The sequence below is a fragment of the Paroedura picta genome, chromosome 6, assembly GCF_049243985.1.
Source record: "Paroedura picta isolate Pp20150507F chromosome 6, Ppicta_v3.0, whole genome shotgun sequence".
Classification (NCBI taxonomy): Eukaryota; Metazoa; Chordata; class Lepidosauria; order Squamata; family Gekkonidae; genus Paroedura; species Paroedura picta.
The window spans coordinates 20,807,103-20,826,710 of record NC_135374.1 but is presented as its reverse complement, the minus strand read 5'-3'; the positions used below and the strand labels follow the sequence as shown (position 1 = coordinate 20,826,710).

Here is a 19,608-nt window from a genome sequence, read left to right as displayed (position 1 = left end):
TTTTGCTTTTTTGCTAGTCACTTGCTTTGTACCTAAATATATATATCTACCTCATGCTGCTTCTTAATATACCAGTTTAAGCAAATTATTAAAGAAATAGACCGATTTGCTGTGAAAATCTATCCCAAATGTTTAAAATTTTACAACTCTTAAGAGTATTAAGGTCTATTATTTTCTAAGAAAAGAGTTAATGCCTCCATATCATCTGTATTTTGGAGCAAAGGAAGAGTTAAAAGATTTCTATGCTCAAATATATTAGTGCTCCTGCCCTCCCTGAAAATAATGCCATGTCTGTATTTCACCTTGTAACATCAGAAACCTAGATGCAAAATCTCACTAGTGTAGTTAATACAGGCTTTGCCTTGTGAACAGCACATGATACTTGTTTTTTTTCCTTTTAGGAAAGGGGGGAACATGGGTAGAATTCATTGCAATTGTAGCATAACTTCTTCAACTGATAATCCTTGGGTTGACTCATTGTAAGCAAACATTTTCTGTCAGCTATTTTGTGACACAGAAATGCAAAATGATCAACTTTTCCTTGAATCCAGTAGCTGATGGCTGTTGATATGCTAGCCTAGGATTTGGTTTATATCTCATCACATATTTTTACCTGCAGCATCACTTTTGTAAAGCACTTTCATATATCAACTTGTAAGTAACTTCCAATGTTTTGTTCTTTTTAGAAGGTTTGAAATAATTCAGTTTGTAATTAATCTCTTTCATCATTTTGGTATTTAAAGACATGAATGGTAAGTATATCGCTCTATTTGTTAGAAGCTTTGAAGCTTCATTGTAGGGTATATATTAGTCTGTTTTCTGTGGATCACCAACTATCCTGGATATTTGTTTATGGAAACATACAGCATACTAATTGAATTTCCAGTCGCTTGGATGAATGCTTTTTATTGAAGCCCATGTTGACTCATAGTAGTTACTTAACCAGAATGTGTGTATAGTTGATGTCATCCCATTAATTGCAGGATGAAAGTCCTTATTTTATTGGCAGGATTAAGGATTGCGATGCTAATGATTTAGAGATGCATATTACATCAAAAGGATTTTAAATCATTTTTGTTGCTTCTTGAAATACTGCTGAAACCTCTCCAGATTAAAGAAATAGTTCAGGGGCTGGATGCAAGACTATTAATATGATTTTGGGATAGGGATGCTATTTTTTCAGGGGTTGTCCTTTCTTAGCAGCTTTTCCAGCTGAAGTAATAGTTAAGAACCAAAAGAAGTATCTAAAATACATCTGATAAATGCTCATTATCTGTTTTAGTGAGTGTAAAAGGCCTTAGTTTCAATCTCAATTTAAAGGCAATAAATATAATACTTCAGTAGCTGTTTTAGTTAATAAAATTAAACTTTATACGATCAAATTGACTCAACAGATAAACCTGATATGAGCTCACTGCTACATGAAAACATGCATGATCCATAAGAAAACCTGTGATTTAATCAAGATCTGCCTCAACTTCAAAAAGTTTGAGAACTGCTGGTGTTTGCTTTGTAGGAGAGAAATCGATTTTTCATTTAATTGATTTGACATATCAGTTAAAGGTTGGCAATCATTTTAAATAATTTTAATGCCTTAGTTAAGTTTCAGACAACTGAGCCTTCTCATCAAAGTGCTGCAAACACTACTCCTATAAGAGCTTGATATGAATTGAAGGATTACTGTACTGGGAGGATGGGGAAAATGGGAATCAGTCCTTTGATAGCATTCATTTTAAGATGATAAAAAGGCTTGTCTTTTGGAGGACTGCTTAAAATAAAACATGTGTTTATGTATAGAATACATCAAAAGGTATTTTAAAACTGTGGATTTAAAATGGAAGAACTTCCTGTTAAGAAGAGAAAAGTACTACATCCTTTGCCTGGATGCTAATTTACTTACCGCCCTTAAATACTTCTAAATGACGGTTTTGTGTGATATACTGAAGGTTTTGGAAAGGCTTTACCTTTTTTTTCAGCAGCTTTCTATCTTAACCCTCGTCGCAATAGTTCTGCAGTAGCTGCCACCATCAGCTTTATTAATGTAACTCCAAATGGAGGAAAAACTGATCTGTTAAATGTCATTGTTAAACCATTCTAGCTGTAGTTTGCTTTTGGAAAGAAATGCAATAAAGAGAGATACTGACTTGCCTGTTGGGTTGTCAGCAGAGGCTTATTTCAGCTGGCATGACACACCATGGCAGTTGGCTACAAGAAAGGGGATGGTTGCCAGTCCTTTAATGGATGTACAGCTGATAAGTTATTGAACCTAGAATAGTGACTTTGGTGCAGTGGTGTCAGTTCATATTATTTGCTTTGGCAAGCGCAGAACACAAAGTGCTGTCTCTACGAGGCAAGCTAGTTCAGCATTAAATCATTCTTACCAAGAGGGTGCAACTGCTCTAGGAATAGAAAATGTTTTCTTATACTTTCTCCTAATCTGTTCCTATACCACCTCAATATATTCAAACATAACTCTGTGTGTACAGAGGGAAGCAGTACTTCTTGATACTGTGAGGTGGGGAATTCACATAGTGGTTTATTGAAAGGGAAGCAAGTTAATTCCTTTGAGCATCTTTGGTGAAGTTGGAGGCAACTGCCTATGATAAATACTGAAACTGTCTCCAGATATTGTTGGGCATTGTGGGTGGAGAAAGGGGCGGGGTGAATCCGTGATAAAAACTCAGAGGGGCTCCCAATTGAAGCGGCTCCCAATTGGCCACTCAGGGGCCAAGTGGGCAATCGCCCCGTCGTGGACTCCAGGGTGAGGGGGCCAGGGGAAGACGCTCCTTTCCCGGTGCCAAAGCCGGGACCTTGGGGGGGGGGGCGGAGGCTTCAGCGTGGCAAGCAGAGCAGTATTTCTAAATACAATGGGCTTTGCATCTAGTAGTGAATAAAATAACTCCCTTTTCCCAGGGATCAACATTTTATGTATGTACATATAATGAATGGATTTTAGCAATCTGTTCTTCATGCTAATCTTGCTGGATTGGACCAGTGGTCCAACTAGTCCAGCATTCTGTTACCCATGGTAGTTGGCCCCAGATATTCATCAAGCAGTAGAAATGGCTGTATTGTATGTGTTAGATAACCTGAATCCTGTCCGAACATTTATAATAGTTTGTTCTGTCCCTTTTTGACAATATCTGGAAAACAAGCTGCACATCCTGAATCCACAGAGACATGAGTTGATAATTTTGTAAAAAACGTATATTGTACTTTGTTTCCTGGCAGCTGAGACCACATTTTTTGTCCAGACTAAACTATGGATGCTGTGTATTAAATTGTTTAGTTTACTATGCAAAGTAAAAGTTTACTGCTGCCAATCCATTCCGTTTTTAATACGGGGTATTTTATTTTTATTTAAAATATATTTGTAAACTGCCTCTCCACAGTGATTGCCTGAAGAGTTTCATGGCTCTAAAAGCAGCTGGTGTAACAAAATAGGCCAGCAGTTTTGTACATGGATTTGCTGCCACAGTCATATGGGGGATATTGGATTCCATACAACCTTAAGAAACTTAGTTCCCTGAATGATTTTTTTTCTTTCCCATGGCAGGTCATTTTTAGGAACTTCTTTATGAATTCTGCTATGGAAATCTTTTTTCAGGTTTTAACTTAACATGTTTTAAAATATGTAAATAGCACGTAATGTGTTAGTGTTCTGGTATTTAAATAAGAGTGAGTGATGCTTTACTCTTTGCATATTGGTAATGGAGAAGTACATTATGATGAATTTCCCATGCAGATGTTACACATGATTTCCGATTTGTCTGTTTGATCATTGTGCATTATTTCCTTCTGCGTACATAATGCAGACTAATATTCATATTTGTTGCATATGGTATACACACTTCTTATACATCAGTTTGTTAAAACATTTTGATGTCCCTTTCTTTTCTTCACTCAAGTGACTGCATGGTGGTTTATAAAAGCACTGGCACTTGCACAGGGAATTGGCATGTCTGAAGAGGCCATCTGCTCCTTTTTCATTTAAGATAAGCTTTACAGCTAAGAAGAAGAGATCTCAACAGAATCATTTAAAGAAGGCACTGGAGTTTAAACTAAGTTTCAAGACACTCCAGTTCAAATTGTCATTGCCAGCTGTGATTGTTCTAGAATGTACTCTAAGTAAAAAGAAAATTATGGCAATGTTAGTTAATTGCTTAAAATTGTGACATTCCTCAAAATCTAAAAGCAAATGTGTTTGAATATATGGTGGATGCTTGATTTTGATTTTTTTTTTACAGGTAAGCACTGTTTATAGTTGAATAATTTTATTTAATTTAATATTGAATGCTTACCTTACTTTCCTGTGAAATAATATCATTAACTTAAAAGTATGCATGAAGTTTTTGATACCTGCACTTGCTGTTGCATTCGGTTATTCATTTTGGGATAGTTGGAATTATAGAAGGGAATATAAAATCAGCTTTCTTAAAGTGACAGTGGTCTATGTTTCAAGGCCATGACAAATTAAGACTACAGTTCTAAATTCTGCATGCATTATTGGTACAATTGTATACCTATAACCAGAGGTATGACTTGATATTTGGAATCAGTATGGGGAAATTCAGATTCTCCCCCTGGTGTGAGGATATCTTGTTGGGTGAGTTTCCACCAATAGATCAAGGGAGGCAGGAACATCTTCTGGCCTCCAGGTGGCGCTCACTCGACTTCTTCAGTTTGGTTTCTACCTTGGAGGGAGAACAGGTGAGCTTAGCAATGAGTTTACCAGCAAGCTTAGAATCAGCAACCTTTCTGATCTTTACCAATTTCTTTTGACCTTTTGTCTCATTCTATTATTCCTCCTCTGCCCTTTCTCCCCAATCTGCTTCTTAAAAAAAAATGTCTCTCATTTTTTCACTTTCTATCTGTTCTGGGAGTGAATGCTGTTAAAGGCCTTGGAGTGTCCCAAACACAGCCAACAGTGAGCATAACTGCAAAAGCGCTAAGAAGCTCAAGAAGAGTGACACACAGGAAAAGTCCAAGGAAAAGTCATGCACCAGCCATTTTGAAAGGCAGCATACCAAAAGCTCTGCTGCTACTAATGAATCCCTGCCTGCTCATAAGAAGACAGATGATGAAAAGAATTTTAGAGCAGAGTGGGAAAAGCCTATGGGAAACAAGACAGCTTCTAGCTTATGCTAAGTAATTATACACAATGCCAGCTTATGCTGACGAGCTACTCAAGACCCCGATTATAGATGCGTCTGGAGGATCTACAAACCTACTGCCTATTCTTTGAGGATGGGGAGGGGTCCGTCAGATATATTATGGACAGAAGCAGATTTTGCCTTGCGCAAGGCGCATGAGACCTTAGCAATGTCCACAAGATCTTCTACAATCATCATTTCTAGAGCCACAGTTATGTGGGTCAGGAAACTAATTCAAGTATTACCAGATCCTGATAGGATAACGGAAGGGATGAACAAAATGTTAAAAGCTGCTTGTTTTCCAGCGGATGCAACTCTAGATGCTTCTATCTTGAACGCCAGCGGTATGGCTACATTGGCAGCACAAAGGACTTTATGCGCACATGTGGCAGTGTACCCTTTCCATCCCTCCAAGCTGTTTGGTGAAACGTTAGAGAAGGTGTTGGTGGAAACAGCCTTTTGGAAGTTCCTTTCACTCATACCATACCAACAACGAAGCCAGGATTGTCGCCAGTCCTGGCACTCGGACCCAGAGTGGTTAAAACTGCCTGGTGATTGAGCAGGAACATCTGAACAAGAGGGGATACAGCAAGGATGTAATTCCACACCATAGTGTCATCATGACGTGAATCCACCAACAGAGTTTACAACACTACCTGGAAGGCCTTAAGGTGGTGCAGACGGAAATAGGTGAATCACATGTCTCAAAGACGTGCTTCAGCTTCTCTGCGATGGTCTCTCCCAGAAACTGAAGGTGGCTACTCTGTGGCCTTGGTTTTGGTACTTTCATGCTTTAAAGGGAAGCCTATCTCTAAAAATCCACATGCAGTCAGATTCCTGAAAGGAGCAGATCAGAGGGCCCGCCATCGTATCGGTTTCCTACATGGAACCCAAATAGGGTTCTAGCAGGCATGACACAACTCCCAGTTGAACCAATAATGGAAACATCTCTGAAGCACCTATGAATGAAAGCAGTGTTGTTGATAGCAGTGACTACTGCTAGGCGAATTTCAGAACTTGCAGCACTTTCCATCAGGAAGGAACTTGTTGTGTTCCATAAAGACAAGGTGGTATGGTACTGAGGACAGACCCAATCTTCAGACTGAAAGTACTGTCAAGTTTTCGCCACAATTGAGACATCATTCTGCCATCCTTTTGCCCAAAACCTGTACACCCAAAAAAGGTACTTTGGCACACGTTAGATGTATATGCTCAATGCATTTCTAATAAGGACAGAAAAAAATCAGGAAAACAATCCTTATTCATATCCATTTTGGAACTGAACAAAGGATGTCCAGTGTAGAGATAGGAAAATGCCTATGCTCAGCAGTTGCAGAAACATACATCTCACAGAAACTGGTACCCCTAAATGGGATTATGGCTCATTCTGTTAGAAGCACAGTGACCTCAGTGGATCTAGTTGGTAGAGCTTCAATTCAGGAAATTTGCAGAGCAGCCACCTGGTTGAATCGTTTGACTTTTATTCAGCACTACAAGATTGATGCATCCAGGTCCATGGAGGCGGCCTTCAGCTGATTAGTACTACTACAATTAGACCAAATGACGATGGCCCACCCTAAGAGGGACACTTTTATGGGAGGTCCCAACAAGATGTACTCACCTCATGGGGTGAACTACCATAGAATACATATCGAGAAGGGTCCTTCTCCCCTGGGGTATAAGAGGACATCTTCATCCCTCCTTCCATTGTCATGTCATGCTAGCAAGAAGTAAAGTAGTTCTGATACCTTACATGCAAACTGGGAGAACTGCCGTTCAGAGCAGATCTTACTATTCTCTAGTTCTGTTCTTCTTACTTTAATCATTTATCTGTTACTTCCATTCACCTGATAGTGCCTGCTATGGCAGTGGATAAACTGAGGAAGTTGGGTGAGCAGCACCTGATGGTCAAAAGAAGAATTTGAATTTCTTTCCTCCCTTGATCCAGCAGTGGAAACTTACCCAACAAGATGTCCTCTTATACCCCAGAGGAGAAGGACCTTTCTTGATATGTATTCAATGGTCATTCCCTCGCCTGCTTCTTTTTTAACAGCTCACATTGTCATTCATTGAGGTGTCTTTCCTACTGCCCATGTTTTATTTCAGTGAATGTATCTTGTCTCCATACTTCTGAGTATTCAGTAAGCCACACTGACCTCTATGCTTCTTCATAGCCATGGAACTGAATTTTCTGCATGTTGTTTTGGCCATTTCCTTCATATGTAACAGCTAGCAGATGAGGGGTTCCACAATGACATTTGTCTCTTTTTGTATTGCTTGACAGAGGAGGGCACTATTTATATGCATTATATATACTTTATGTGTACAGTTGTTTATATAACAGGCTCTTATATGGTCTTTTAAGGTAAGAATTTGCTTGTGTTTAAGAACTGTGTAAAACACATTCTGATCTATCAAATAAGGGTTTGTTATATTTATTGCATATTTAGGCAAGAACATGTAGTTGGGAAGATCAGTGTAAAACCAGTATCATAGATTTAAAACACCTGGCCTTTTCTGTGTGACATTTGTGTTTTGTACTACGTTACACTGAAGTCAGAGATATGCTTGATTGACTTATCATTTTATATTTCATTTCTGCTATTCTCATCCTATGTGGTGAGAGAAGAAGCTAATACCAGCATTGGTGATCTTGCATATGTTTGCTGGCGTCTCGGTGTGTGTGTATGGGGGGGGGGGAGGAGGCTCTTTAATGAGTGGATGGGTAAGATGAGCTAACCTAAGTTGGTTGTCTTGCTGTTCATGATTAAACATGTTCTAGAAGTACGTAGCAGTGAATATAAAAGTTACTAATGATGAACTGCATGTAATTTCAACCTTTTTGGGTTAATATCTGTTTTTAATTGTCAGAAATCTTGTCTTGTAGAATAATAGTGTTGATTAACTTGCAGTCATAGAAAGAATTGCGGATTTTCATTGAAAATGTCTATAAATTTGAAAGAGAAATGTCTTCTACTTTTAGTATCTGACAGTGTGCTAGATCAAAGATGTCAAGATTTGGTCTAGCAGCTCAACAAACCCATTTTGCGTATAGTGGGCATTTAATTTATCTCTTTATTTCAGTGTCTGAGAGTTGTTTGCTGGCAAAAGGACAAAAAACTAGAAATTTAGCATGCTATGTATTAATTGTCGGCCATGTGATATTACCCAGTTAAGACATGTAAAACTATAAGGAAGCTGATGTAGTACAAAACTCTGTGAAACTGGGAATTAATTGGATCAAATTTTACTTGGACTACTATCTCCATGACTTTGAGTCATTTGGGTTATTCTTGCATACCCTACAAAATTGTTACATGGACTGCTGATACAATGTATGAGAAAGAATTTGAGCATATCAATGCTTTATGTAAGTATAAAGTAAGCTTATTCTAGTGAGACTTTGGTCCACTGCTGGCATAAGTATTCTGCTTGATCTCCATTGCTACAACCTACTGATCCCCTGCAATTCTGTTACTTCCCAGCATTGGACCCTCATGAACTGCATAAGGGACAATGTGGGGATTCACAGAGTGGGGAGGAATTGGTATAAATTTCCTCACCTGCCCACGATCATTAATGGGTTGAGAGTGGATTGAGATTTATTAATGGAGTAAGAGCTGAATTGTTGCTGTCTTGGCATTGTTTGGTATTACATCTACCCTGCTGTTAACAATGGCTGATGCTAGCATGGCTTACTCTTAGCACAAATTCCTAGAATTCAAAAAATTCAAATTACAAAACATATTCTATGAGCCCAAGGATTCAAAAACACCAGTGAATATAATAAAAAATGGTACCGGGCAAACATGAAATCTTTGTATGAGCTTAACGGGTCTCAAGATTCCAAAGCTCGTTTTATATGCTGTGCTACTGGCAAGCCCTGTTTTAGAAGCCCTTTCTTGCCTTTCTTTCATACCTATGGACTCATTACATGAAATAAAAATGGAAGCTATAAAACACCCAGTATTTAAGTTTTGAAAAGCAGAGGAAATACAGTCAGTCATAAAATGAGTAGACAGTGACAGAATCTGGTTGGGGTGGAAAAGGCATGTCTGCCTTCCTAATCAATTTGAACAGAGGTGTGCAAAACAGGGCACTGAAATCTCACCTTAAATGAGATTTAAGATGCTCATACAGGTTGTTTGACTTGGGTACGGAGACAAATTAGCAATTTAATGAAGTTGACTTTGTATTAGAATAACACAGGCTCTGAAACAAGTGCCTGTTATCCTTGTATCTACATTTAGCAGTCTGAGGATTTCCCCAAACACATCCCTTTATTGAGAGGTCCCATACCAGCCGTGTAAATTGGAATTACCATTATGTGCTCTATTTTAATGGACAATCCAGATAGCAACCTTTTACATTCCATGTTTTTAATGTTTTTGTTTAGGCCTGATTTGCAGCAATTTTGCAGTTGCAATACCAACCTATCATGTAAAATCAAAGCACTGCTGAGTTATCTCTGTGTTGCTGTCCTTTGAAATTTTACTCCCTTCTTCCAGTTTAATAAATTACTGATTGTGTTTCTTAAAGTTGACTGATTCTCTGGATTCATGAATCAGTTGTAAACTGTAACTCACTGTCGGGGCCCTGAGATAACTGACTAGCTGGAAAGAACAGGAAGTAATTAGGCTGAAAAGAAAGGTGTACTGCATGAAGGGGTTTTTTAAACATACACTACAGCAGTGGTTCTCAGCCTTCCTAATGCCGTGACCCTTTAATACAGTTCATGTTGTGGTGACCTCAACCATAAAATTATACAAGTGTACTTTCACAGAAATTAAACCAAAACTGACCAATGGCGTGAAGATCCATTGTTCATGATTGTATATAAATTGTTTTTTCCCTGGCATTTCTCAGTTCAGTTCTGCAGGAGGAGCAGCAACAGTGTTGATTCACCGCCAAGCTGCTCGCCCTGCCATGACACCTGTGAAAAGGTCGTTCGACCCCCAGGTTGAGAACGTCTGCACTATAGTCTTACCATGGAGACAAGAAATGCTGAAAAGAACCTTCAGTGGTATAAAAAGATTGCAAAGTGGAAGTATTTGTAGAATCCTGTTGATCAAGGCATGGATGATGGTAGCCAGATGAGCTCTTCCTAGGAACAACTGCAACTGGCAAATGTACCTAAGTGTTTTTTATTGGGGGGGGGGGATGCCAACCCTATATCCTCTCCCTGCCTGCTTCTGTAACAGTAGTACTTCAGAGCAGTGGTCCCCAACCTGCGGGCCGCGGCCCGGTGCCGGGCCGCAAAGGCCATGGCACCGGGCCGCGGCTCCCTCGCCCCGCCCCCGCAGTAAAAAACTTCCCAGGCCGCAAGCTTGCGGCCCGGGAAGCTTCTTACTGCGGGAGGCGGGGAGAGGGAATCAGGGCCGGGCCGCGCCTGTGCGGGCCACGCCCGCTCGGCCCGATCCGCGGGCGCGGCCCGATCCGCGGGCGCGGCCCGGGCGCGGCTCGCGGGCGCGGCTCGGGTGCGGCCCGATCCGCGGGCGCGGCGTGGGCGCGGCCCACGGGCGCGGCGTGGGCGCGGCCTGCGGGCGCGGCCCGATGCGTGGGCGCGGCCCGCGGGCGCGGCCCGATCCGCGGGCGTGGCCCGCGGTCCGCGGGGGCGCGGCCCGATGCCCTGCCGGTCCCCAGCCTCGGAAAGGTTGGGGACCACTGCTTCAGAGTATCCCTAGACATGCTTTGAATTCCCAGACTGGCCTTACCGCTAACCTAACAATATTTAAGTTTTATCTCTTCACGCTTTTCATGAGTTGTGATCTCACAGACTAGTCCCATCTCAATCTCTTATAATTAAGGGTTGAGAAGCTAACATATGCACCGATCCACTAATGACTTCATTGTATCAATAATGAATATAGGTGTCCAGAATTTGTTATGTGTATACATTATTTGAGAAGGAAATTTGGCATAGACAAGTTTCCTAAATAAGCTGGATCTATTTGAGATGTTTGATTACATCATACTGAGTGTATTCTTCTTGAAAAGAAGTAAAATTTTAAAAATGCATTTTAAGGAATCAGCAAGGTTCATCTGAAAAATTTCACTTTGAATACGTGTATTCCTTTTGTTCAATGTATAATGTTCCATGTTGAAATAATGTTCTTTCGTTCTCAGCCATATTATTATCACCGTTCCTCTTTTTTCCTGCAGCAATAACTTTTACTCTTTAGCTATTGCTCTCCTTTTATCAAAGCAGCTTCTTGGAAGAATGTTTCACCTTACTTTTGTACTCATGAGGGGTTCTTTATTAACTGACGATGTTCAATTTTAGCATTAGATCTGGATATCTGGTAGGATAATGCAACTATTTTATATAAATTATATACAAGACTGAATAACATAATGATGAAAGATTGTGCTTACTGAGGAAATATCGGTCCCAGAATTCTAAAATATGTGGCATATTTTATGCATATTCTATGCATATTCTATGCATATAAAATATGCATAGAAGAAGAAAAAGAAGAGTTGGTTTTTATATGTCACTTTTTCTCTACCAGAAGGACGTAGGTGAGGCTGAGAGAGCCCTGATATTACTGCTCGGTCAGAACAGCTTTATCAGTTCTGTGGGGAGCCCAAGGTCACCCAGCTGGCTGCAGGTGGGGGAGCGGGGAATCAAACCTGACTTGCCAGATTAGAAGTCTGCGCTCCTAACCACTACACCAAGCTGGCTCTCAAAAAAGCTGGGATTTTTCATATTCCAGTGTACTGAACCTGAAAAATATTGGTATTCCCTGATATTCCTGAATCTCAGTACTGGTATGGTATTCAGATTCAGTAAATATTTGAGGTGGGTTTTTTTTTTTACACTATTATTTTTTACACTATTTTACACTATTATAACGGAAGATTGATGGGTGAGTATCTGTTTTTTGAGATAGAGCCACCAAAATTGCAACATAGCTCCTCAGAAACTTTCAAGTTTGAAAAAGTATGGACCAATCCTATAGGCCCCAAAGAAGATTCCTCCATTGTTTCCAGTGGGGGGGACGACGACGATGACAAGATATTTAAATTTTAAAAGGAACACGATCTAGAGTAGTCTCCATTTGTAAAATGTAATGATTTTTTAAAACTTGGCATATACAAGTACCCTGCTAGAGATACATGCTAGCACATTGGACAGAAGAATTAGTCTTTGGCAGCAAAGCAAAACGAGCATGCTTGTGAGCTACCTATAAATTTCAGTGGCAGTATGTGTCAGCACCCAACCAGTTGAAGGCATGGTTTTCTTGGTTCATCAGAGAAACGATACCTAGGTGTGAATGATGCCTAGGAATGACTGAGAATATGTCAATTCATTTTTACCTCAAGAAACAGTTGTCTAATAGTAATTGTGGGGATCTGATGTGGCCAAACTAATTACTAATGTTCAAAAATTGTATAGGATGAAATGCCCCTTCAGGTTCTGGGAAACGGAAAAACCCATATATTGAGGGGTATTGAATTTCCCAGTATGAGTTTCAGTGAAAGTAACTTGAAACTGCTTACTTGTAAAATATGTGTTAAAAATCCAAAGAACAATACCAGTTTGTAATTACGAACCATAAAACTGGATTGTTCTATATTTTCTTATTGTCATCTTAAACTTTCATGTAACCCAGAGCTTAAATCCATATTACTTCATGGGAATGTGGGTGTTTTTTTTTTAAATACAGATTTTAATTTGGTTGTATGGAAGCTTTGTTTGAGGTAAGGAAAGTAGTTCAGGGTTTTTGAGGGCGGTTTTAAGGGTAAAGTGTGCTGCTGAATTGTGACCAACTCATGGAAATTCCACCTCCTTGGGTTTTCAAGGCAAAAAATGAGCAGATCTGTATTGTGCGCTGACTCTTCCTTGCTGGTCTCCCATCAGGTACTGATCCCACTCACCTTCCAAGATCTGGTGAGTCTGGGCTAGTCAGGGATCCTAAGGCTGCTATTAGGATGATGTTACAGAAATAAAGGTTATCTCCAAGGTGGAAACTGTGGGCATATTTGACAGGCAGGTAGACACTGTCTTGTTTTAACAAAGCCCTTTTCTGCATACAAGTATCCTGAGTTTTTTCTTCTGCCCTGAATTATGGCATCTTTACCTTTCAACTACTAAATCTTTTTGAATGTGTTTATCCAATTGCCTTCTGCCTGCATTTCTGCTATAATATGGTCCAGACTTATGCTTTCCTGGCAAAATCATTGGTTCTTGTGGCACTTTATCTCTTTATCACTGATATTGCAAATTCCCATATTCTGTGAAGTGAAAACTGAGCATAGCTATGTAGGCCATCTGGGATATTCTGCCGTATTTGGTGGCATAAGAAGCCTTTATTTGTACTTTGTGAGTTCTTTGCAGGTTCATGCTGTATTTTAAATGCTAGCAAGATGAGCATGCAGGTTCTTCATTTATGGAAACTATGTTTTGATGAAGAAAATGCGGCATTGCGTATTGTCTTAAAACAAAGGGACATGATATTTAAAAAATAATTATACAGAAATAGCTTTCTTCACTGATTATACAGCTTTGATACTTATACAGCAAGTGTCACTGGTCTCATAACTAAATTTTTCTCCCTTAAAACCTTTTCTTTAACATTTTTAAACAAATGGTTGGGAAATTTATTTGGGTTCTCTGTACTTTGTTTAATAGAATGTCAATAATTCTATACTTATCCTAATGGGGGTTGTTCAGTTTTTCTTTTTAACTTTATTGTATGGATACATGTTAATTGTGTACAAGATAGCTGGTGAGTTCTAATGAGTAAATGTTGTTTTTTTTAGTAAATATTGTTTTTCCTTTCACAGTTTCCTGTGGACCTAATTCTTTTTTTAGCAATGAAGCTGACTTTTGATTACTTTATCAGCTTAATACAGATTAAGCAATATGTGCTTTCATGTGGCCGGTTGTTTAGCTGGCCCTACATTTTGATGTGGTTATCTTAGCAGTTTTATGATGTAATGGCAATCCTGCAGGCAGTGAAAATAGAATGGCATGAGGCTCCATGTACTTCTGCTTCAAGCAGTAGCCCAGGGTAGACATAACCATGGTTTGAGATTAAGAAATGTTATTCCTCCATTGGGCTAGAATATTATCCATGTAGCTGTGGAGTGCATATGACAGAAGTAATTCTGTGGAAGTTTCAGTTAAGTGTATGATTTCTAACCACTTAAACAGAAACTGTTCTGCCTCTTGGATTCCTCTGGTTTTTAAATTGTTGGAAGGATACATAGGCAGAATAATATCTGAAGAGGTGACTTAGCTTTGAAGGCTTTTTGTTGTAGATCTATGTAATCTGGAGGATTACTTCCATTAAAGTGATGGTATAACGAACTTGGTATTTTTTGAAACAATGGGTATGTTAAAGCAATAAGTGGTAGGTTGACGATGAAAATTATGTTTACTTTCAGAGAGAACAGGAAATGAGAATGGGTGATATGGGTCCTCGTGGAGCAATAAACATGGGAGGTAGGGATCCAAAGCAAAAGGCTCTTGTTCTTTAAAAAAAAAAACCTCTTTGAGACTGTACCGTTTACTTATGAATATAATATGTTGAATATTCTTACAACAAACCTTGATCTGGTAAATCTTGACTTGAGAACAATTTGGAATATCTCTGTTAACAATTTGGAAAAGCACAAGTGAACACAATAAATGGGGATTACAGAACTTGAAAAATCTGGATTTGTGTTCCCATAAATACTCAAAACTTTAAAAAGAAAAGCAAATTGTAATTTATGTCTAGTATAAGAGTTTGAATTTCAAGAGCTTGAATATTTGATCTGGAAAGCTCTTGACTATGTTTCTGTTTATTGGGATCAGAGTCCTAATAGTTGGCCTTTGCTTGTCTATCAAAGCCTCCTAATTGGCCTAAAGCCAAGAAAACATGTTCATTGTGATCATCATTGGGCATAGCTAGAATTTTGTGTTCAGAATTTATAGAAGTGGAATCTTATGCTATCAATTTGTGCAGAGACAATTTTCCATAATTGCTAAATAAGGCTTATCAACTGAATATGGATCATACCATTCTTGAATTCCACCTCCCCCCCCCCCAGGTTTGTTTTGGTGTTGTCTGACAATGTTTTTATTAGAGAATATATATAAGTGTGTGCCATTTCTTTGAATCCTGGCTTACATTTGAATTCATGGCAGTCTTAATGATTTGTCGGTTCAGTACAATACTGCCTCAAAGATTGCTTTAAAATGAAGCCACTTACTGTGAACAGCTTAGTGAAGAGCAAGATGATACCATGCTTGCAAACCTACACAGATTCTGTTTTAACACATTAGATGCTATTAAAAAGATTGTATAGTTAATTTATGGGAGGAGGATTGCCAGCTTAGGAACTTGAAGTGATGGACAGTAGAAAATTCAGATCCTCTGCTCATAATGGTAAAATGGAGGCACAGTATTGCCACTTCCACTCTAGCCCTTTACTTTAAAAAAATGATAATTATCCTGCCAGAGGACCTTGAAAGAAGCACCAGATCCTGACAGAAAAAATGGTTGGTAGATGAGGTCTAGAATAAAAAAAAAAGAAAGGCTTTGTTCAAACCGGCATTAGAATCCTTTCTTAATTCATATGCATGTCCCAACTGTTGAGTTTATCTATAACAAGTAAAATATTTAATTAACTATGATGTGAGGGGGTATCATTTTATTGAATAATGATGATGATGATTGTTTTATGTTGTGAAGTTAATTTTATGTTGTGAACTATTCTGAGCCCATCTATGGGGAAGGGTGGTATAAAGACTCTAAAAGCAAATAAATTTGTTGATTCCTTCCTCATGTGGGTTCTGGCAGTCCCCTGCCTCTAAGAGCAGTACTGGGGGTGGAGAGTGGGATTTGGTACTGTGTCAGGAAGACAGAAGTGACAAAATCCCTCACCATGAACAGAAATCTTTTTCATTCATGGAAATTATGGGTGGAATGCGTCCCATATTTCATTTCGTATATCATGCCAGTCATTTTGAAAAAAATGTATTTATGAAGAACAGTTTGGAATTCCCATTCTTTTCCTGATACATTTGAAGCCTGTAGCCTAGTAGAACTTGAATTTATAGAAATGTTTGTGTTTTGAAACACTGTAAATGGTAGCTGATTATCATTTTATGGGCAAATGGATAGGTGTTCAAACTTAAATGCATGAAAAAGCTACATTCTAGTTTTTTTCCTTGACTTTGATATAATTAAAATTATTTTTTGATCCTAAGTAGATATGACCCACAGAATTGTTCCCATGTATATCCCATTTTCAAATATAAAACAAAGAGCTGTGTGTTGTGGTACCCAGTTTTTACCTCATAAGAAGGAAGTGCATGAAGGCATCTCTTGTCACCATAGCATCCTGCACTTTATTCCACCAGGTCAATCTGGTATTGCCTTTCTCCCATATGTGAACAATAAGCACAGTTGCAACTAGGTCAGTCCTGAAACTGAGGAATTTAATTTTCTTAATTACAAGGCCTGCAGTGTAAGCACTTTTTAGTCATTTCCATCGTAACATTTTTCATCCTAGTCTTCTTTCTGGCATTAATATTGCTCAAATGGCTTGTGTTATAAGGAAGACTGTTGCCAACAAGCTGATTAGAAGTTAATGGCTACCTGTCAATGATTGAACAAGAACTATACTTGAATTTTGTATAAAATGTAATGAATGTATTGGCATGATGCCATGTTGCTCTTGTTTCTAGAACATAAGTGCCCATGTTCAGCTGCTTTATTTTATTGGAAGCCTCATCAATTAATTTACTTGATCTTCTATGTCAGTCCAGATAACTATCTTTTAAACACAGAGTGTGTTCTTCAGCTTCAGCATGTAAAACCAGTTACAAACTGATCAGCAGCTTCAAATTAAGGTCCAATCTAGATAAAATTGAATGAGGCTTTTCCTGACTCCCCCAAAGTTCAGTACCATGTCTCAAGAAGGACAGTTGAGTAATTCTCCCCACACTCTCAAAGGATATTATACCAGTGGAAAGCTGTGTGTAAGCTCCTGAGTTTTCTGGATTAGAGCATACTCAAAAGGTTTTGCAGACAGTAACTGCGGTGGTTACTGGAACTGATTGAACAAGTCAGTACATGTTCAAAGACAGTGGGTTGGATCCAGACAGATTTTCCAGTGGTGTCATTCGTGGGGGGGGGGTCACCTTTGAGGACCAAAAGAAAAGGCTGTGATGGTGTATGGGGCGTGGGTGGACAAAAGAGGGAATTGGATGATAGTAAAAAAGGTGACTGGATCCAACCCATTATGAAACTTTCAAATTTGTTTCCATAGTAACTTTCAGTAATTTCTGTTTCAAGGCAGAAGTAAACGTACAGTCTCAAAAGAATGAAAATCTGTTTCAAATAATGGATGTTTTGTATAGTTTTATTTGTTGTATATTTTAATTACTTAAAATTCAGCTAGGACAGCTCTAAGTGTAGACTGTTTTGCATAGATGCCTTTAGCCCAGCACCTGCTGGAAACCAAGGTCCTCCTCCTCCTCCTCCAATGATGGGTATGAATATGAACAACAGAGGAACAATGCCTGGCCCTGCAATGGGTCCTGGTCCTTCCTTGGGGCCAGAAGGAGCTGCAAACATTGGGACACCAATGATGCCCGATAATGGAGCTGTGGTAATGTATCATACAATTTTTAATTTTGTTTTTAGTTCATCATGGCACATCTTTTGGAGCAAAGATAACTTCACACTGGTAGATCAAGAAAAGTATATTAAGATTAATGCCATTGATACTTTAAGATAAGTTTATATTATATGTCTGCCAGAGGTATATTATAACTTGGGTACTGCATTATTTTTGAAAATGCAATATAATATAATTGCTAAAGAGTTTTACTTATTGAAAATTTCTGCTTGACCGTTTGCAAGTAAGCTTTGCAATTAAACTACACATTTATTGAATTCTTAGGTACCAAAAGTTTATTTTCCCTTGGAACAAAATGGCAGAGTTTTAAGTGAGGAATTTTTTTTGCTATATTTAAGAACAGTTGAAATATATGTATGATTTTGATTCTATTCCAGTGGTGATTATTGGAATTAATAGTGTGAAGATACCTTTGGATAAATGAATGGTTAAGCAAGTTAATTTGCATGACTCTATCAGTAAGGGAATGATTATAAAGCTGTTTTTGCGATTGAACTCTGGGAAGCACCTGCTTTGAAAGTCTTAATTCCATAGGTGATATAAACAAGACATTTTTAATTGAAACGCAAATATGCCTTTTGAACCTTAATTTGTTGGCTACGTTAGTGCTACCTTTCATCTTACGCCTGGGATTTTAAAAGAACTTTTCTATACCCTGGGAGAAATGACCTATGCAGGTGGAACTTGATTTGTTGTTGCTGTTACTATATTTTCCGTTTCTGGCTGACCAGTCTTTGTGGTTATGGGAACAATTACAAGCAGAAACAACAAGCCAGGCTCCAGCAGCACATACATTTCTCGACTAAGCGTGTGTGCCACTTTGAATCCTGGCTTAATTTATACTAATGTCTTTTGTAAATATATTCTGTCTGGGGACAGGACTGTATCTTACTGGGGTCATTTTTATAAGAGACAAATGTAATCTGATCAGAGTCCTGAAATACAGAGGTGGATCTCTCTCCTCCCCTTTCTTGTTAAAGAGTCCTTAAGAAATTGGGCTGTATAACATGGCAGATTAAAATGAAACTGATATATCACACATTAAAGAAGATTAATGTTTGGTCTTGTCAACATAATGTTAAATCTGCTCTAGCTTGAGAACCAGAAGCAGGATTTATACCAATTTTCTCGAGCCATTTCTCAAATAGTATAATCTTCCTTTTATAAAAAGATGGCTTGTTTTTAGACCAGCAAGTGAACTATGATGTGGCCTTATCTCACTAAAACTGCTGTGAGTGTAGCATCTGTTCCTTGAAATGCTAAGGAAGAAAAAAAAATCCAGCTATACATTCTAAACTATAGAATCTTCAATTAACACCCTCTCATAAATTTAAATACAAGTTGATATACAGTGAATCCAAGAAAAAATCAAAGGTTTCTCTATTCTAGCATCCTATTTGCTATTGTGATCACCTAGTTGACTCTAGAAAGCCTACAGACAGAATATTGGAAACCAACCCCTCCCCCTTGTTCCTGGCAGCTGGTTGTCAGAAGTACACTGCCCCTGAACATGGAGAGTTTATTTAGTCAAGATCACTGTAAGGCATTAATAGACCGTCCTTCATAAATTTGCCTAGTCCCTTACTTGCAAGAAAATAATCATCAGTAAAATGAATTCAGAATGAAACAATGAAAAAATGAGTCTACTTAAAGCAAGTTTACAAACTTTGTTTTTTGTACTTGGTCTTTCTAAGTTTTATAGATGCAAGATAGATCTCAGGAAGCCCAAACTATATACATTCTGCTGTTGAAAATGCAACAGTACAGTAAGTCAGAAATTAGAGTTTCAGAATTTAGTATTCAGTTAATGTCCTGT

At 38.5% G+C, this 19,608-nt stretch overlaps 1 protein-coding gene across 5 annotated transcripts in view; it reads left to right on the top strand.

Annotated features, from left to right (window-relative positions):
- The window catches only part of PSPC1 (paraspeckle component 1), a 66,893-nt gene that overhangs the window by 19,238 nt on the left and 28,047 nt on the right, over positions 1–19,608 (top strand). For 3 of the 5 annotated variants that reach the window (XM_077341650.1, XM_077341649.1, XM_077341648.1), the window contains exons 7-8: positions 14,547–14,604; positions 17,584–17,762. The exons of the other annotated variants lie outside the window; for them this stretch is intronic. In XM_077341650.1, coding sequence (XP_077197765.1) covers positions 14,547–14,604; positions 17,584–17,762 — 237 coding nt within the window. The remainder of the gene's footprint in view (positions 1–14,546; positions 14,605–17,583; positions 17,763–19,608) is intronic. 5 annotated transcript variants of the gene reach the window in all.